Raw genomic sequence first — 19,584 nt, 5'->3', positions numbered from 1 at the left:
TGCAGTTAAAAGTTCCTCTTTCTTTGATGGCTTCTGTGTATCTTATACCCATCAAGCAAAATTCTTTTTTCTAACTGGTGACTTTTTTGGCATAGTTTGTCTCCAATTGAGAACTGAAATAGGCATGATGAAATCAAATGGACATATATAGGGCTTTTAGTAAGGGCTTTTTCAAACTAACAGAAGAATTTAATACCTATCAGTATAATATCCTTTATTGTTTTGTGTTCAATAACTACCACTGGAGTGCTAGTACTTCTAGTATAATCAGTTGGCATCAAAATATAAAGTAAAAATATGTACATTTTTTATATATCAGTTCTTACCTGAATAACCTCAGATCTCTTGAGAATGTTCCACAAAGTGGAATTTCTTCCTAAAGTTACAGTGAATGTGGTACAATGTGTACAACTTGGTTAAACAGTGCCTGCTTTTCACTTCCAAGATTTTTCCTTATCTTGAATCAGGTGCACAATCTTGACCACCATATTATAATGCACTGGCTTACAGTTTGTATATAAAGTCCAACTCAAGCTTATTTTGGTTTACGGTACATGCTTTATTAAAATGGTATGGGTATTTACAGTATCTGCAGAGTCCCTTCCAAGGCACTCTCACACACTCTCTGACACACCCATACGACATCCACACTACAGCCCCATGCACCCACACCAGTGAGATGTGAGAGTCAGACTCCTTAAATTAGGCAGCTGTTGGGGGACAGAGTTGTTGATTTGTTTCTCAATTTTTTTTTTTTTTTTGAAAAGAGAGAAGCATGGGAGAATCCATTTGGCCATTAACAATGCTAATTAAGTTTGTGTATATTAACATATACGGCAGTAACACTGAGTATTCCTTTTACATTCTATACACACAGAATGATATCAAGGTTTTGCAGTCAACAGAATATTCCAACTTCAGTCTCAATGCTGCTTGTAGTGACTTCTGAATTCACATAAGGGCTTTTCCCTAAAAATAATTCAAGTCTATGTAAGTGAAATAAGGCACAATTAATATTAATTTGATCTAGGGGAAGGAAAGGGATGAAAACTAGTTTCAAACGACTTACTTTTGGGAAATTAGCTTTGACTTAAATCCACTTCTTCTAATTTCCAAAGATTTCTTAGAAATAAAGTTTTTTCTTTTCCCTGACAAAACCCCAAAAGAAAAGTTTGGGAATTCATATTTTAATGTTTCGGTAGCCTTAACTACTCAAATTAATGTGCACCCTCACCTCTCCTCCCCAGGTCTCCTCTCTCCCTCACTGTTAAAAACACAGCACATGAAACAGGAATCACTTGTTGTTTTTTGAGGAAATTTGTACAGTTAGGTAGCAAATACATATCAGGTTGTCTTTGATTTAAGGAAAAAAAAAAAAGAAAGAAAAAAAAGGAAAAAGTAATATTGTGACTTTCTTGCTCTTTAAAAGATCCCTGTCTCCTTTTCAGGATGAAGAAGCCCCACCAGACATTACAAACAACTGCAACAAAAGAATTTGGCAGCATAAATAATGTCTAGTATTCAAATCTTCATAGTGAGACTCATTTAGCTTGTACAAACAATCTGTTGAATGTTTTTTGCAGCAGGTGAACCAAACCCAAAGACGCTGGACATTCTGTGAAAGGGAGTTAAGAATTGCAGTTCTGAAGGCCCCTGACTTTGGTTGTTTACAAAGTTCAATCCTGTTTATTGTGATCCTTGGTATCTTCTTCATCTGTATATTCTGACGGTTCTTCCCCTGGTTTTAGGAGTCTGCCTACATAATCATATTTTTCTGAAAGATACATCAAAAGAAAATCAGTAGTGATCAGATTTGTTTCACTATTCCATTATATAGCAGGGAAGGTGTTTGCTTCTTTTAGAGTCATATAGAACAAGCTAAGTTTTTCCTTTTGCTTACCTGGTCCAGTCTTTGTACTCAAGTAAGGCTTGAACAAAAGAAAACAGGATCAGAGAACTTATAAAGCTTGGGAATTGTGCTCTGCAGGAGATTGCTCCATACAACCAGTACCAACCCCCACCCCCTTCTTTTTAGAGCTGTACCTGTGGCATATGGAAGTTCCCAGGCTAGGGGATGAATTGGAGCTGCAGCTGCCGGCCTACACCACAGCAATGTCAGATCTGAGCTGCGTTGGTGAACTACACTGCAGCTTGCGCCAACACCAGATCTTTAACCCACTGAGTAAAGCAACAGATTGAACTTGTGTCCCTCATGGATACTAGTAGGGTGCTCAGCCCACTAAGCCACAAGAGAAACTCCCATACAACCAGTTCTTAATCAAGAACACTGCATCAGAATCACTTGGAGATCTTTTTAAAAAATATGCATACCTAGGACCCATCTTGGAGTCACCCATGCCAGGCTCTTGGAATATGTCTGAGGACATGTACTTTGAAAATGGTTTAACTCCAATATGCACTGTGAGTCTCAGAATAATTCTTTATTTAAAATCTATAAACATATTGGATTTTGTACAGAACCCTAGTTTGGACTAGAGAAGACCACAAAAAGGAAATAGTGGAGTTCCTGTTGTGGCTCAGTGGGTTAAGGATCTGATGTCTCTGTGAGAATGTGGGTTCGATCCCTGGCCTTGCTCAGTGGGTTAAGGATCCGGCCTTGCCAAGCTGTGGCATAATGTGGCTTGGATGAAATCCGGTGTTAGCATGGTTATGGCCCCAGCTGCCGCTCTGACTGGACTCCCTAGCCCAGGAACTTACATAAGCCCCAGGTGTAGCTGTTTAAAAAAAAAAAAAAAAAAATGGTGATGGAAATGGTGAAGAAGTGGAGAGAAGAGTACATGATGTGGAAAAATCACATGGAGAGTAGATTTAACCTGGAAATATTCTTGGGAAGAAAATGTGACACATGCTAGTGGTCCCAAAGAAAACAAACCAAATGAGAAGATGAAAATTCATTTGTTAACTTATTATCCTGTGTACTCTGAGGTCTTGGTGTGTGGCCCCTAGTCATTATTTTTCTTTCTGCTGTTAAACTCTCTTCTTAGGTTTCTGTTACGTAGCTTGTTTTATGTGAGCAGGTGTTTGAGAACATCATTATGTCCAATGTGATAACATGTTTAGTCATTTCTTGGTCAAGAATTTGTACCCAGGTTAAGTGAATTAACTGACAAACCAAGAGGATAAGATGGAAGAACTGCTTCATACAGCAGATCCAGTATATGTGCCAAAAAGCAAGAACTATTCCAATGGATCCACAGGTCACATAAACCGCTGTCCAGAGTGCCACAAGAGTATAAAGGAGAATGACACCTTTCCTTTATGGTTTGAGGCTAACTAAGATCAACAAAATCATTTTGGAACACACCAAAATTACGGTATCAGTATCAGTAATCAATTCAGTTTTAAATATAAGCTTATGTTAAAAAAATTATACCTTAATGAACAAGCCTTCTAAGAGTAAAGATGTCGAAATTTTATAGTTTATAACAAGTCAATTTTTAAATATGGATTTTATAAATAATAATCACAATAATATTGATAGCTATGTTTATCATCAAATAATGACAGCAATGAAAATGGTATTCTTAGTCTCTTAAAGACTAATGAAATAGTGTACATTTTTTTTGGCCATAAATTTAATATTTGCAAAGAACCCAACAAAATGAAGGTACCTTTAAATTGCATTTCCCATTCTCGAACACTCTCCATTTGTACGGCATTCAAATCTGAGAGATCATCATATTCATCTTTAAGTGCATCTTTATCTAGGCAAAATGTCGCCAGTCCTCTGGAGGCATCCCTACCAGCAAATATTCCATATGGACCCGCTGGAGAAAAAAAGGAATTATTTAGATTACCTAACAATATTTTGGAGTGTCTCAAAGGGAAAAGTCAAATCAAAGAAGCCTCATGACTTGTATTTCTAAACAGCCTTAATTTCAAAACATTCACAGACACTAGATGGGATATGAGAAGAAATTCTAATGAGAAGAAATTTCTTGGAAGCCTGCCTTTTGACCAAAAACTTTTCATTGAAATGAAAACTGTTGGAGTTCCCATTGTGGTTCAGTCATTACTACCCCCACAAGTATCCATAAGGATGCGGGTTCAATCCGTGGCCTTCTCAGTGGGTTAAGGATCCAGTGCTGCAATGAGCTGTGGTGTAGGTCACAGACATGGCTCGGATCTGGCATTGCTGGGGCTGTGCAGTAGGCCAGTAGCTGTAGATCGGATTTGACTCCTAGCCTGGGAACTTCCATATGCTGCAGGTGCAGTCCTACAAAGCAAAAAAAAAAAAAAAGAAAAAAAAATTGGTTACATATTACTTTAATGAAATAGTACATAGCTATCAATAAGCACAAAGAAAAAAACACCAGGAATACAAACCAAGCACTTAACAGTGGCAACATTTCTGTGGAATGGAGAGGAAAATTTTATTTCATGTAACTGGTTAAGTCTGGCTCTTTAAAAAATGACTTTATAATACACGAGTTCCCATCATGGTGCAGGGGAAATGAATCCACCTAGGAACCATGAGGTTGCGGGTTCGATCCCTGGCCCGGCTCAGTGGACTGAGGCTCCAGCTTTGCTGTGAGCTATATGTGGTGTACGTTGCAGACGCAACTCCGATCTCGCGTTGCTGTGGCTGTGGCACAGGCTGGCAACTGTAGCTCCAATTCAACCCCTAGCCTGGGAACCTCCATATGTGGCAGGTATGGCCCTAAAAAGCCAAAAAAAAAAAAAAAAAGATTTTATAGTACAAACCTTTTAAGACTTAATTCTTCCTTTATTGTAGGCTGCAGAGCAGACCACATAGATTTCTCTGTTTAAAATGCTGTTTTAAGAATTACATGCTAACAGTTAAGGGTCCCATGCTACTGTAGCTATGGCATAGACTGTCAGCTACAGCTCCAATCTGAGCCCCAGCCTGGGAACCTCCACATGCTGAGGGTGTGGCCCAAAAAAGATAACATTAAAAAAAAAAAAAATCACATGCCAAAAAAAATACTTCAAAATACATAATTTTACAAGTAGTTCTTCCTTGAGTCTCAAAGTTATCCATACATGACAAAAGTAATTTATTAATTCAATTGTTTTGGCTACATGCACGGTATATTGAAGTTTCCAGGCCATGGATCAAACCCATGCCACAGCAGCAACCCAAGCTGCTGAATGACAATGCAAGATCCTTAACTCACTGCACCACAAAGGAACTCTGTCAAAAGTAATTTATAGAAAATAATTTTTTTTTGTCTTTTTAGGGCTGCACCTGAGGCATACGAAGGTTCTTAGGCTAGGGCTTGAATCGGAAATGTAGCCGCTGGCCTATACCACAGCCATAGCAACGAGAAATCACAGCCGCTTTTGTGACCTACACTACAGCTCACAGCAATGCTGAGTGAGGCCAGGGATCAAACCTGCATCCTCATGCATACTAGTCAGATGTTTCCGCTGAGCCACAATGGGAACTCCTAGAGAAAATAACTTAAAAACTAAATTACTGGCTTAACTCTTATGAGCAACAGAGTGGCCAGTAAGAGACTATTCTCTAGTTAACAAAATAAAGTTTTCTAATGAGAAGTACACAAGTAAAAAAAAAAGGAAACTAATTGATATTTAAATGAGCAAAATAATGATTATACCCATATTCATATTTGAAAACATTCAGGAAATTGTTATGTGTCAGAAAAGTATCTATAAAGAACAGAATTCAGAAATTTACTTAAAAATTTATAAACATTAATTTGAATTACGGAAAGTACTGCACCCTAAAGTTCATTGGATACAAAAAGCTCATTCTCTGAAAAGTTTATTGCATGGAACCAAAAGTGGCATTAGCAATAAATTTAAAAAGTAGCATTATTAGGTATTAATATATTAACATGAATATAAAGGTAATACTTCCAGTAAAGTACTTTTTATCCTGCTTTCCCATTATTTTTCATACTGCTACTTAATATTAGGTGACTATCACAATTATCACTTAATGGTCATATATTTTCCTACTGAATAGATATAGCTATAATTTGTTTAATCATTCTATTAATGTAAACTTAGGCTACCATTTATACTTTTAAATTTGTCTTCTATATAAGAAAATGGGACACTATTTACAACTGGCCAAACTTTGCCCTTTATCTCAAATAACATTCAAAAGGGTATGATTAAGCATTTAAGGAAAGAAATTCAATATTGTTTCTATTTAAAGAGCAAAATCTGAAGTTCTTTAGAGTTTTTATTTTAGAGAAACATTAACTTTTAACACTAAGTAAGAAACATTGTAAATCAACTACAATAGAAAAATTAGGAGTTCCCGTCATGGTGCAGAGGAAATGAATCCAACTAGGAACCATGAGATTTGCAGGTTTGATCCCTGCCCTTGCTCAGTGGGTTAAGGATATGGCGTTGCTGTGAGCTATGGTGTAGATCGCAGACTTGGCCTGGATCTTCCTGGGAACCTCCAAATGCTGCAGGTGCAGCCCTCAAAAAGACAAAATAAATAAATAAATAAATAAATAAAACTAAGCAAGATGAGTCCCCAGGGAAAAGAAAAGCAGCCCATGTTAAAGCAGGTGTGGTTTTATTTATTTATTTATTTTTGGTATAACTCTCTGCTTTGTGGCAATCGCTGTTTTCAGGAGATGGAGGAAACACACACACACACACACACACACACACACACACAGGACTTGAGTGATATTTTTTCTTGAGAAACAACAATGAAGAAAAATCCCATTATAAGGTCTCAGTGCTGACTGTATGAGTGCTTACAAAACAGTGATGAGTCAAACACACAAAAGGAAAAATAAAACTGATCAGGGCTATAAAAACCTATAAATATAAAATGAGAATTTCAACTTTTTAAAGAATTTCCTAATAATCTCACTTTCTTCTCTCACAATATTGCAAAGTGAAATGGACCGGTTTTGCCCTGTCTACTTGGCAGATGAACAGAAGCATACAATGACTTGTCTAAAATCACTGAAAAAACTGGGAAGATTTCCACTTTTTAACTACCTCAAACAGAGCACATCTTGAGAAAACATCCAGAGACCTCACAAACTGAAAGATGGACTGACAACCCTGAAAACTGCAGCATTTCATTAATCACAAAATTTCAGGAGAATGGCTATTTCAGAATACCTGTTAAATGAAAATGGAAGAACATTAACAAAAAAACTATAGAAATCAACAGCTTCATTGTGTTATAAATATTTACCTCCCTGGCCTGCAAAAGTCAATCGACTTCAGGATACCTTCCGAGTATCAACTATAAAGCACATCCAAATGGTAAAGAGGAGAGAAGAAAACATGATCATTATAAAAAAAGGAGTCAGAATACCCTCCAACTTTGAGTATTCTATCATATAGCAATGCATTCTCTAGTAAAATTCTCTGCCAACTTCCCTTAGGAAAACAAAACTTCATAAAACATGTTATTTTCTTGGTTTGGCTAACTTAGTAAGAGTGAACTTGAGTCAGCAGTCAATAGTCCAAGTCTAATTCTAGACAGATGATGTTTTGTTAACTCTTGAATAGAAAAGAATGATTCAGTGATTAACATATTCCCCCACCCTCTAACTATATTAAGCTATTCTCTCCATGTGTTTCAAATTTCCCTCAGGAAGCATTTAGCTTCCGAAAAGGTCTTTTTGAAAACAATTTTCTTTACTTTTCCTCTAAGACCATAAAGAACCTAAATCAAGATTAAGAACTACAGTTGGACAAGGATGAGATGCTCAAAGGGGGATTTGAGGTCCAATTAAAGTATATTTCTCTGCATCCGTAACACAATCAGAACCCTATCTGAGAAGTCAGTCAGTAATCTCTTCTTTCCACAACTCCCCTTACATAACAGATTCAAATATTACTGATTCCCATATTGATAACTACACTTGGGTATCCATAATACTACAGTAACAGAGAGCTACCCAAGGAAAGCAAATTTTAAATGATATTAGGTCTTTAGGTGTGGTATAATTTAGTAAAAATAAAAATAAAGGCTAGCTTATACAAACTACTTTTACTGTTTTGACTATTAAGGCTTATTTAGACATTAACATTTCAGTAATAACTAAGAGAATTATACTCTTGCTTTATCAAAGACTAAAATATAATGCTAATGCAAAACTAGATTTATAATTTCAAGTGAGCACAATTCAGTCAAAACAGAAATGAACTTACAAAAAAATATTCTAGGCCATCATTTTAAAGATAAATCTTACTTCCATGACATTGTTAAACATACTAAAAATGACATTTTAATAGTTAGAATTCAGACTTCGTTAATAGTTTTAAGAGCTAACACAACGTATGGCACAAATTTTTAAAGTTCAAAAATCAATAAATAAGAATCCCCTAATGACGTGATGGTTAAAGGATCTGGAATTGTCACTGCTATGGCTCAGGTCACTGCTGGGGTGCAGGTTCAATCTCTTGCCTTAGAATTCCCACATGCTGAAGTGCAGCCAGAAAAAAAAAAATCTAGCTTTAAAAAAAATCTTTTTAGGGATGCACCTGCAATATATGGAAGTTCCAGGGCTAAGGGCTGAACAGGAGCTGCTGGCTTATGACACAACCACATCAGATCCAAGCTGCAGCTTGCTTCAATGCCATATCCTTAACCTCCTGAGCAAGGCCACATCCTCATGGACACTATGTTGGGTGCTTAACCTATTGAACCATAACAGAAACTCCTAAAAAATAATTTAATGAGCAGAAAATTCCAGGAGGCAGTAAATACAACATCTAAATATGTAACAGATAATTCTGTGACTATTAGGGTGATTATGTGTCTGTATTAGTGGTTATGAAGAGGAGAAAATTCCAGAATGAATAGTTTTTCCTGTGGTACAAAAACCACAGCTCTAAGACACAAACTTTTAATTAAGTTCATTATTAATTTTTTTTGTAATTTATTGTTTATAATCAGCCCAGTTTTCTGGCATGTTTTGACAGTTATCTTCTGTGATCGTTAGAGCAAGTTTTTTTTTTTTTTTTTTTTGGTCTTTTTAGGGTTGTGCCCACAGCGGAGCTATAGCTGCTGGCCTACACCACAGCTGCAGCAATGCCAGATCTGAGCCACATCTGAGATCTACACCACAGCTCACGGCAACGCTGGATCCTTAACCCGCTGAGCAAGGCCAGGGATCGAACTGGCCACCCAATGGTTTCTAGTCAGATTCATTTCTGCTGCGCCACAACAGCAACTCCATAAAGCAAGTTTAAAAAAAAAACCAAAAACTAGTAATTCTTGGTATTGAGTAATTTATTCCAAATAAAATTATAATGGGCCCAGGAGACAATATGTACAAGTGACTAAATGAAATCCAACTAATACATATTTTTTTATACTTAGTTCTAGGAAGTCCTAGGAGTTAGAATGTAGCATGGTAAAACTGGAGTATACCTCTTTTTTTTTTTTTTTTTTTTGGCCATGCCCACAGCATGCACAAGTTCCTGGGCCAGGGACTGAACCTGCACCACAGCAGCAACACAAGCCATAATACCAATGATGCCAGAACCCGCTGAGCCACAGAGGAACTCTGAGAATACCTCTTAAAGAAATCAACTTGCATTTGAGGCCCCACCCTACATTCAACATTGAGCAAATTTTACATGCCTAAAATTGGAGGTCAAACTAGATAATCTCTTGACTACCATAATTCTAAGAGGAACTGAAAACTCAACCTTGCTTCTAAAATTTAAATTGGGAAGGATGCTCTCAGTAATACTGTGGGTTGAGCTGATGGCCTGGCTGGCCCCAGGGCTCACAGCTGGGGTAGGAGGAGGGGATTTGAAAAATTAAAACTCCAGGCCTGTTCCATTCATGGAGTGGGGCCTGAGTTTACAAGGCACACAGAGAAAGAGAATTCTAAGGTGAAAAAATTGCATGGATTTAAATATCTGTTGGAGGAGTCCCCACCGTGATGTAGTGGGTTAAAGGATCCAGTGTTGCTGCAGCTGAGATTCGAATTCAATCCTGGTCAGGAACTTCCATATGCTGTGGGTACAGCCATAAAAATAAAAAATAAAAAAAATTAAAAAAAATCTGTTGGAACTTAGCAAACAGTAATGGTAATACAGCAAAGGCTGGGAAAAATAAATTATTCTATAAATGGTGTTGGGATAATTGAACAGCCCTCTGTAAAAAAAAAACAGAAGCTGGATCCTTATTTGGCCTTAAAACGAAATAAATTCCCAAAGTAACAAACCAAAACCATAAAAGTATCGAGACCACAGATTTTTACAAATAATCTTTAAGTGCAAAAAGGCTTTAAGTATGATATAAAACTTAGCAGCTATAAAATAGTCATGACTGAAAAACGGTGGCAAAAAATATATTAACATAATGTGTAGGAAAGGAAACCTAAGCGACTCAAAAATTTGAAGATGTCCAAACTCACCAAGAAAAAGAGAAGTGTAAATTGAACTAATATTGAAATACTATTTTAACTTCTCAGATCGACAAAGACCAACAAATTTAATATCACATTTCTGGCAAAAGGGTAAGAAATAGGCATTTTCATGTGAATACAAATTGGTCTTCTCTGGAGGGCAATTTGAGAAATGAGTATCCAAATAAAAAATGTCGATACCCTAAGACTCAGTAATTTTACTTTTAGGAATTTATTTTATAGATAATTATGATTTTACTCACATGCTTAAAATGTTATGTACAAGCATATTTAGAGCAGTATCATATAATATGAAGTCTGGAAAACAACCTAAATGTTTGTTAAAATTGACTGGTATGATATAGTCATACAATCGAAAAGAATGAAATGGCTCACTTTATACTGATATGATAGGCTCTCAGTATATTAAAATATTATAGATTTGAAGAGTATGCTACAATTAGTGCATGGAGTGGGGGTGGGGAGTTCATATCCACATGTTTGCACTTGCAGAGATTTGCTCTGGAACAATATTCAATACTGAGACTGGTTCCTCACTTCCAGGGAGGGAACATGGTGGCTTGTTATAGGAAGGAGAATATTTTTCACTATATAGCCTTTACAATTTTTCTATTCTGGCCATGTATTACCAAATAAAACTTTTTTTTTTTTTTCCCTTTTTAAACTTCTGTGAGGCTGTATTTTGGGACATACCCCATACTTCCACAATCCAGGGCTCATGGCATATCACAGAAAATATTCAAGAAACAAAAAGACAGCAATTGCTGAAGATGAGTTTAACTGTATGAAGAAACAAACCACCATGGAGAAGTGAGCACACAGAACAAATATGAGAAATGGCATCCTAAGAATAAGGTAACAGAAGCAGGTTAAAGAGATACAGTATGTTTTCTTAAAATCATTAAGAAATTAAGAGATGGATCATAAAGACTAAGAGACATGAAGGATGGAATGGAAAGCTAATGTGTATCTACTAAGATTCAGAAGAAAAAATGAGAATGGGGGAGGCAATAACTGAAGAGATAATGGGTTCAAATTTTCTAAAATAAATGAACATTCTCAGATTTTAGTCTGGCACAAATCAAAAGAACATTATTAAATAAAAATTTAAAAATAAAAAAAAGATTTGAGGTAAAAACAATCTTATATCTAGATATACCTAACTAAAATGAAAATCAAGTTCCCAACGTCGTTCAGTGGATCCTGTGTTGCTGTGGCTATGGCGCAGGCCAGCAGCTATAGCTCCGATTCAACCCCTAGCCTGGGAACTTTCATATGCCAGGGGTGTAGCCTTAAAAAGCAATAAATAAATAAATAAATGAGGAAAAAAAGGAATCCTGAACAAAGAAATGAGACAGATGTAAGCAATGACAGTGAATAAAGAAAATGGTAACTACGCTGGTAAACTTAAATACTGTTACAAAAAAGTTACAAGTCTAATAAACAGAAAATGGGATGGGGGAAGGATTAAAGTTTTTTAACCAGAGCCATAATTTATGGCTGTGTACTACACAACTCCAGTGGACATCGTCCACATTTGTATACATGGTAGTTTTTTATTAATGAAATCACCAATAGAAACAGTATACAGCCAAATCAGTCTGAAAAGAACTGGCAGGACCAATCTGAGAAGGAAAAAAAGGTGGGAGAAAAGGCAAAGAAAAGTATAACAAAACTACTAAATAAGATGGTAGAAATAAATCTAACACTTATAGTGACAAAACATATGAACTGATTGAGTTGTTAAAAAACAGTACTGATATTAAATTTAATGAAAAAAAAACCCAAGTATATGTTATTTATAAGAAAAAAAAATAGATTGGTTGAAAGTAAAAGGATGGATAGAGTCCCCTGGTGGCTCAGCAGGTTAAGGATCCAGTGACAAGTCCCTTTCACATCATATTTAATTACAGAGTATAATCATTTATTGAATACTTGCTGATCATCATTCTCAACAGATGATTTTCCCCATAAATTCTATGAGGGTAGGGAAGCAAATGTTTTGAAGACATCGAGAACTCTCATTTCTCAAAACATCTTATCTAGGCAATACAATACAATGAAATTCAAGCAATTCCTTCTTCTTTTTTTTTTTTTTTTGACTTTTTAAGGCTGCACCCGTGGCATACTGAGGTTCCCAGGCTAGGGGTCGAATTGGAGCTGCAGCTGCAAGCCTATGCCATAGCCACAGCAAGGCGGGATCTGAGCTGTTTCTGTGACCTACACCACAGCTCATGGCAGGGGATGATCCTTCATCTACTGAGTGAGATCAGGGATCCAACCCTTGTGCTCATGGATACTAGTCGGGTTCATTAACTGCTGAGCCACGATGGGAACTCTGCAATTCCTTCTTAAAACAGGATTTCATCTCCACCTTTAAATTCCAAGAAGAAATTGCTTGAGATGAAAACAGGAGATGAAATCCTGTTTTAAAGATCCTGAGACAGGATGCAGGCTCTAAGAGCACAGCAGTTATTTATTGATGTCTGTCACAGGTACATAGGGAAGGAGTGGTCTAGGTCACCTTATGAACTATTAAAACAACCAGAATGGCCAACTTCAGATGTTACTAAATCTACTCTTTTCCTCCAACTTCAGTACCATCTTCTGATCTCATATATTAAGCCTTCCTTTTATACTTTGTGGTAGTATTTAATACAAATATAATTCCCTCAGATTAAAAACAATGGAATGATGTTGAACTCAGAGGAGCCAACCAAGTAGGTACCTAGAAATAACTAATAAATTTGAACAGAGTATCAAAATTCATCATACAATTTAGCTGATCCCTTTGTCTTGACTGGCAGGGAATGAATGTGTATGGCATTAGCCCTACAGACCCAGCTGGCTTCAAAGCAAGAAGCTAGGATGAGAGCTAGGTAGTGTCAATAGGACATTCATGAAAGAATAGGTTTGTTTATATGTTGCAACTCTTGCTTCAGCTGTAATTCTACAAACTATAAATAAAAGTTAACATATTAAACATAAAGTTAAAACAGGAGGAAACGCAAGAAAGGTATATATGCTCATTTCCTCCATCTGCTAAATATTAGTTATCTCAAGCAGTACTTTTTCTTTCCAGTGGAATTTAAATAGTACGTTGGAGAAAACACAGCTTTGGAATATGTCAAAGAATACTGTACATGGAATAAAGGGGAAGCTATATAACTAAATATCAGAAATGAAGATAACCATTAGAAAGGTCAATTGTATAGTGTAATTTCTTGCAATTCTAAATAATTAAAAAAACCCACTGTTTTGGTAGAGTTCCATTGCAGTAATACTACCTACAAATTTTATTTATTTAGAAAAAATTTTTTTGGCTGCACCATTGCATATGGAAATTCCTGGGCCAGGGACTGAACCCAAGTCAAAGCTGTGAGCTATACCACAGCTTTGGCAACACAAGATCCTTAACCCACTGCACCACAGTGGGAACTCCTACCTCAGATTTTTAAAAAATTATACTATCTGTTGGAGTCTTCTTCATCTATTATGAAACTAGAAAGTGAAATTATGTTGTGATACAGTGAAAGACACAGCTTGCGAAGCCAGTTGGACTGAGTTTGAGTTCTAGTTTTGCCATAGAACTTTGATTTGGGGCAAAACGTCTCCGAGTTTGTTTCCACATTTGTAAAATGGGAACAATATTTATCTGCTAGGGCTGTTTGAAAATTGAGATAATAAGCTCAAAGTGGAGTTTCTTCCTCCTTCTACCCTGTCCTCATTCTAGAATTAACGCTATTGAACAGAACTCTACTGGAAGGTGAAAATACTCTATCAAGAGCGCTGTCTAGTATGGTAGCCATGTGACTACTAAGCACTTGAAATGTGGCTAATATGACTGAGAAGCTCAAATTCCAATTATATGTAATTTTAATTAATTTAAATTAAAAAAGCCACATGTGGCTTGTGGCTACCCTATCTAATAATATATATTATTATTATTATTATTTTTTAATAGGGCCACACCTGCAGAATATGGAAGGTCCTAGGCTAGGGGTAGAATTGGAGCTGCAGGCCTTTACCCCAGCCACAGCAATGTGGGATCTGAGCAGCATCTGCACCCTACATGGCAGCTTGAAGCAATGCCGGATCCTTAATTCACTAGCAAGATCAGGGATGAGACCCACATCCTCAAGGATACTAGGTGGATTCTTAACCCACTGAGCCACAACAGGAACTCCAACCATATCTACTATATTAAGCAGCACAATAAAGCATTGAAAGTATTTTTCTTTGAGGCTTTAAATCCTTATGGGAACCAGGAGAAGGTATAAAAAAATAAAGCAGGGAGATTCTCTGTAAATTTATTCCAGAATGCAGTTTACCTGAAATAGGGTAGATAGGCTTTGTGGTCATATATATCTGTGTTTAAATGCCATGTCTGTGTGACCCAAACCAATTTACCCCAAATTGCTAACACTCGGGCTCTCCATCTGAAGGATAGGAATATTCACTAAACTTACTGAACTAAAAGCACTGTGGAGATGACAAATTAATGGATTTGAGGTAGTAGCTGCTTAACAAATCTGGCTTTCTTTCCCCTCCCACATTCATTGTTTCCAACATGATCACTTTCCTCAAACTCTGGGCAAGTGCCTGAACTGTGCTAAATTTAATATCGACAAATGTAGTTAATGCCAACTGTTTGCCAATATATGTTTACTCCATTAAATGAAACTGCCAATATTTAGTTTTTTAAGAACCTAAACTTTAAAAATTATGACTAAAAAGAAAAATACTTTCAACAGAGAAAAAGCCTCACAAAACAAACTTTCAACTCTATTATTGAGAAACGGGAGTAGATATTGGCTAGGCATAGAAACTAGGTTTTCTGGCTGCCTTAATTCATTCAAGCTACTAAAAGTCCCAGATAAGGATTACTGCTTCTGAATTATCCTGCTACAAAATTTCTTAGTTGATTTGAAGATGAAAATAAAAAAATTAAAACCAAAACTGAACTTATGTTTGTTTTTATAACCAGAAATATACCTTGAAGACTTATGGCAAGTGTTATATCTTCTCTTAATGTGAAATATCAACATATTCCAAGCCCAATAAGATGTTCTGGCTACCTTTAAGATTCCTTTCAATAATGAAATATTCCAAATATCTTTATTAGGTTGTTAATCAAATACTTATAATGAAATAATTGATTATCACTCAGCCTCTTCATCAGGACTGGAAATTGGTGGAAGTTAGCCTAAAATTGACTTCTCTTGTATCTGAGGAACTCCGTCACTAGCTCAAGCCACACAAAGGCTATCTACATAATAACTACTACTCTTATCTTAATTTTAAAATGTCTGTTGCAGAACTTTTGCCACTGGATACTGCCAAACTGTGTCTACGACTGTTTCTCTTAACTTTTTTTTTTTCAGATAGTGGCAAGGCATAATGTGTGAAGACTAGTATGCTTCTTTGCACTAATATTTTGGTTGCTTCATTGTCATTTTAGATAGGGACTACAGAGGCAGATATTTTTGGTTGGGTAAATGCTATATTAAAAATCTAAACCTGTACACAATTTCTAACCACAGAACACACATTCTGTGCGAATCCTTGACTTAAAAAATATATCAAATAAAATATTTAATTTGGTCTGTCCGTTTAAATAATGTACTTTGGCCGTATTGTATTATCCCACAAGCTCTTTTAAGTAAACACACAAAAATAACTATTTCAGCTGATATGAGTTGGAAGACTTCTGGTTTTCATTTTACTTAACCAGAAGCAAGTAGTTTATCTATGACTTGCATTGAACATAGATATGCACACAAAATACAAGCAACTAAGAATCTCCACTTTCTTATTTCTATTCCAAATAACAAACAACACACCAAAGCACTTCTAAAGTATCTTCCTGCCACTAAGCACAGAAATCAGAAGTATATACTAATTTGCAATTGTCAATAAATCACACATACTAACAGATTAAGAGGAAATCAACTTGTTTTTAGACTTACCCTGGCTTGGATGTATTCTTTTGAATAACAGGTCACTTTAAGTCTCTAATTTTATTATTTTTATTGTAGCCACTTTTTAAAAATTTAGAATAACTACAAAACCAGCATGTACAATGTTGCTCAATTTTATGGTATGCCAACAAGTTCCATGAGTCTGAAGTTTATTAGTGTTATCTGGAAATGTATGTTATAACTACATTGCAAAAGAAGGGTTTCTAAACCAGCAACCTAAATATACACAGCTCTCTAAACGCAAAGTTCCAAAAACTTTTGGCTTGCAAAACTGGTGCGGGGTGGGGGTGGGGGGGTATGAATTTATAGCTCTTTTTTTTTCCTCAGTGAAAATACAATAAGTCATAATCAACGTGTATTTGAATACCTGCCTTCCTACTACCAAAAAAAAAAAAAAAAAAAAAAGAAAAAGAGAAAGAAACCGGACAGGCATGCCTGCTAGGTATATGAGCTCCACCCCCAAAACTCAGGGCGAATACCCTTGCCAGTATTTACTAGGATCTGCATTCTGGTATGCTTCATCTCACATTCATTGTTAATCTTGGAAAGCGTCTCCATACTAAAACTATTTTTTTTTAAGGTTGAAGTGTTGCTTATGTACCCGGACTTCATAGAGGGTTGGGACTTGGAGCTACGTGTACCTAAACGTGGCCCTATGAGTACTAGTAGAGAGAAAAGGGACATCAGTGGCAAAAAAAGAGTAAAGAAAGGAAAGCTGTGAATTACAGGGCCAAAAACTTTAGGTCCCTACTTTAGAAATTTTCCTTCTCTCCTGCCCACTACCATCCCAGGAGCTACAGTCTGAGGGCCAAGGTGACTGACGACAACTAAAAGGATTTTTTAAAACTCAGCACAAGAAAAAGCTGCGAGAAGAGTTGGGAAGAGAGAAAGATAAGAACTGAGAGCTGGTTCCTGGGACAACACTGGGACCCCGACTTCGGGGGAGAAACGCTGGAGGTGCCCGCGGCTGGGCTGGGTTGGGGACGGGCTGTCTCAGGTGCGGCAGACAAGGCGCGGGGGTCCAGATGTCGAGAAGGCTGCCAAACTAACCCGGTGCCCACGGGCCCTCCCATCAGAGGGGGGTCGCGCTTGATCTGCAGGGGGTCCTCACCCTCCCCTTCCAACTCCTCACCCGGGCCGTAGAACTTGCTGCCTTTGGTCACGTCGAAGACTTTCCCATTGACCGCGAGTAGGATGCGCGGCGTGCGGGACCCGTCATACTGGCGCAGCTGCTCCAAGCTGAAGTCCCGCTTCTTCATACGAGGCAGAGAAGCGGCTGGGCTCTCCTCGCCTGCCCCGGCTCCGGCGCCCAGACCCCGCCGCCCCCAGCGCACCCACAGCCGGTAGGCCCCCAGCAGCACTAGCGCCACCAGCGCCACGTTCAGCAGCATCTCCCCGCCCCCGTCAGAAGCGCCAACGCCGCTGTCGCCCAACCGCCCCCTTCTGCTGCCTCTCCCGCGCCGCCTGGGCTCTCGCTGCTGCCGTCGCTGCTGCTCTCGCTGCCACTCCCTAGGGTGCCTAGCTTCACGTCCCCATCACCCGCCGCCATCACTGCCCGCCAGCGCCTTCCTCCTCCTCCCCGCCCCCTGCCCGCCCCAACCTCACGGGGGCCCCGCCCATATGGGGGCCTCTCAGCCAATAACGTGAGGGTAGGGGGCGGGGCCAGATGGGCTCCCGATTGGGTGTTGACGGGGTAACGTTGTCTAGGATCCCTCCTCCACCTCCCTTCTTTTGCAGGCCGCGCTCGCGTGCGGCGCCCCGCCTACCTCGCCCCACACTTCCCTGCTTTTGCCCGTCATCTCTTCTAGTTGAAGTAGAAGGGGCGGTCCTGAAAAGATGCTGCGCGGGACGCGCGCGCGCATAGGCGGGGCAAAATTACTGCGCGTGCGCGGGTTCCGGGGCGCCACGCGCTCTCCTTTCCAATGCAACCCCTTCGGAAGGCACGCTCCGCCCAGTCCCCTCGCTGTGCGCGTGCGCCTAAAAGTCTCTTCCCTTCCCAGGCCTGGGTTGGCGTCCGCGAGCAGTTGCCTGTCTCTTGTCGCTCCGCCCGTGAGCTTCACGTGCGCCGAGGCTGCTGCTGAGGCGGGGCGGTCCCGGATTCCTTTCTGAGGGCATGAGTGGCTAGTGCGAGGCCTCGGCATAGTATTAACTGCTTTCGCAAATCGGTGAGGGGTGTCTCTCCCCTTGGACGCCGTCGCGCCCGTCCGGAAGCTATGAGCGTGGGCACTCAGGCAAAGCTACCGCCAGAAGTTTTGGCGATGAGCTGGTCTCCTGGCGCAGAGAGTGTACATAGAACCCGCATTGGAATTGTTTGGCAAAAGGAATCTACGTGCTGTCTGCGACAACGAGTAGCCACTCCCCAGTGGTTTTGGCCAAGGCTACTCTTGTCCAGTTTTCTTTCAGGTTTCAGTCTAAAGGTGTTATTCCTTAAGTCGTAATTTCTGGGGCGGTAGGGAAGTAGATGGGATAAGGTGGCCCTTCAATTCATTAGTTTAGCTTTATTTACAGTTTCTTTTCATCTACCTGGGCGTTGTAGAGTCTTAGCCTCACGTCCTTAAAATTCGGGTATAAGTGTCACCTGTGAAGCCTCATTCTGGATCTTTCACCTCACGCGCGCTCTCTTCATTTCACATACTCCCTTAGGCCTGAGTCTGTTTTTCTGCGTCTCAGTCTATGCCCCGCCCCGCCAAGCTGCTGTAAACTACTCTTGTGGTGAATGAAGGTTGTATCAGGGGAGTAACGGTTTCCGTTTAATCTTGAGGAATTGATGAGATGGAGGAGAGACGTGGGGGAGTATGGTATGCATATTAGGGAAACTAAGTGGTCCACTTTGGCTTTAAGTACTGAAGAGGGGCAAAGTCTGGAAAACTGAAATTTTAGTCTTTTGTATCAAGGGGTAGACTTGGGCTTTATATTGCCGGTTTTGGAGAAGCCACTGAAGATATTGAAGGGGCAAGTGACAGATGAGAGCTCTAGAGAGATTATCTACTGGGATTAGTATGAAAGATTGGAGTGGGGAAAAGAATGGGAAACCAGTTAGTAGGCTTCCGTATTTGTGCAAGAAGTGAGGGCTCACAGAACTAATTGTGCCATGAGAGCAAGGGTCTGCAGGCTTTTCTTTTTTTAAAGGGCCAGATATTAATATTTTAGGCATATTTGTCATAATTACTGAACTCTGCCTTGTAGTGAGAAAGCCTCTATTGACAGTATTTAAAGGAGTGAGC

The 19,584-nt window shown here is 38.8% G+C and overlaps 1 protein-coding gene and 1 long non-coding RNA gene across 3 annotated transcripts in view; one reads left to right on the top strand and one right to left on the bottom strand.

Annotated features, from left to right (window-relative positions):
* PGRMC2 (progesterone receptor membrane component 2) lies at positions 539-17,934 on the bottom strand. The gene is given in 4 exon segments (NM_001097521.2): positions 539-1,774; positions 3,633-3,788; positions 17,493-17,758; positions 17,761-17,934. Coding segments are annotated over 4 exon segments (669 nt in total). The 5' UTR covers positions 17,910-17,934; the 3' UTR covers positions 539-1,676.
* The window catches only part of LOC102166663, a 52,361-nt gene continuing 49,965 nt past the window's right edge, over positions 17,189-19,584 (top strand). For both annotated transcript variants that reach the window (XR_002346425.1, XR_002346424.1), the window contains exon 1: positions 17,189-17,317. This is a non-coding gene — a long non-coding RNA (uncharacterized LOC102166663). The remainder of the gene's footprint in view (positions 17,318-19,584) is intronic.

This window comes from Sus scrofa, chromosome 8 (assembly GCF_000003025.6).
Source record: "Sus scrofa isolate TJ Tabasco breed Duroc chromosome 8, Sscrofa11.1, whole genome shotgun sequence".
Classification (NCBI taxonomy): Eukaryota; Metazoa; Chordata; class Mammalia; order Artiodactyla; family Suidae; genus Sus; species Sus scrofa.
Note: the sequence above shows the minus strand (reverse complement) of the source record. Positions and strands in the feature narration are given on the sequence as shown.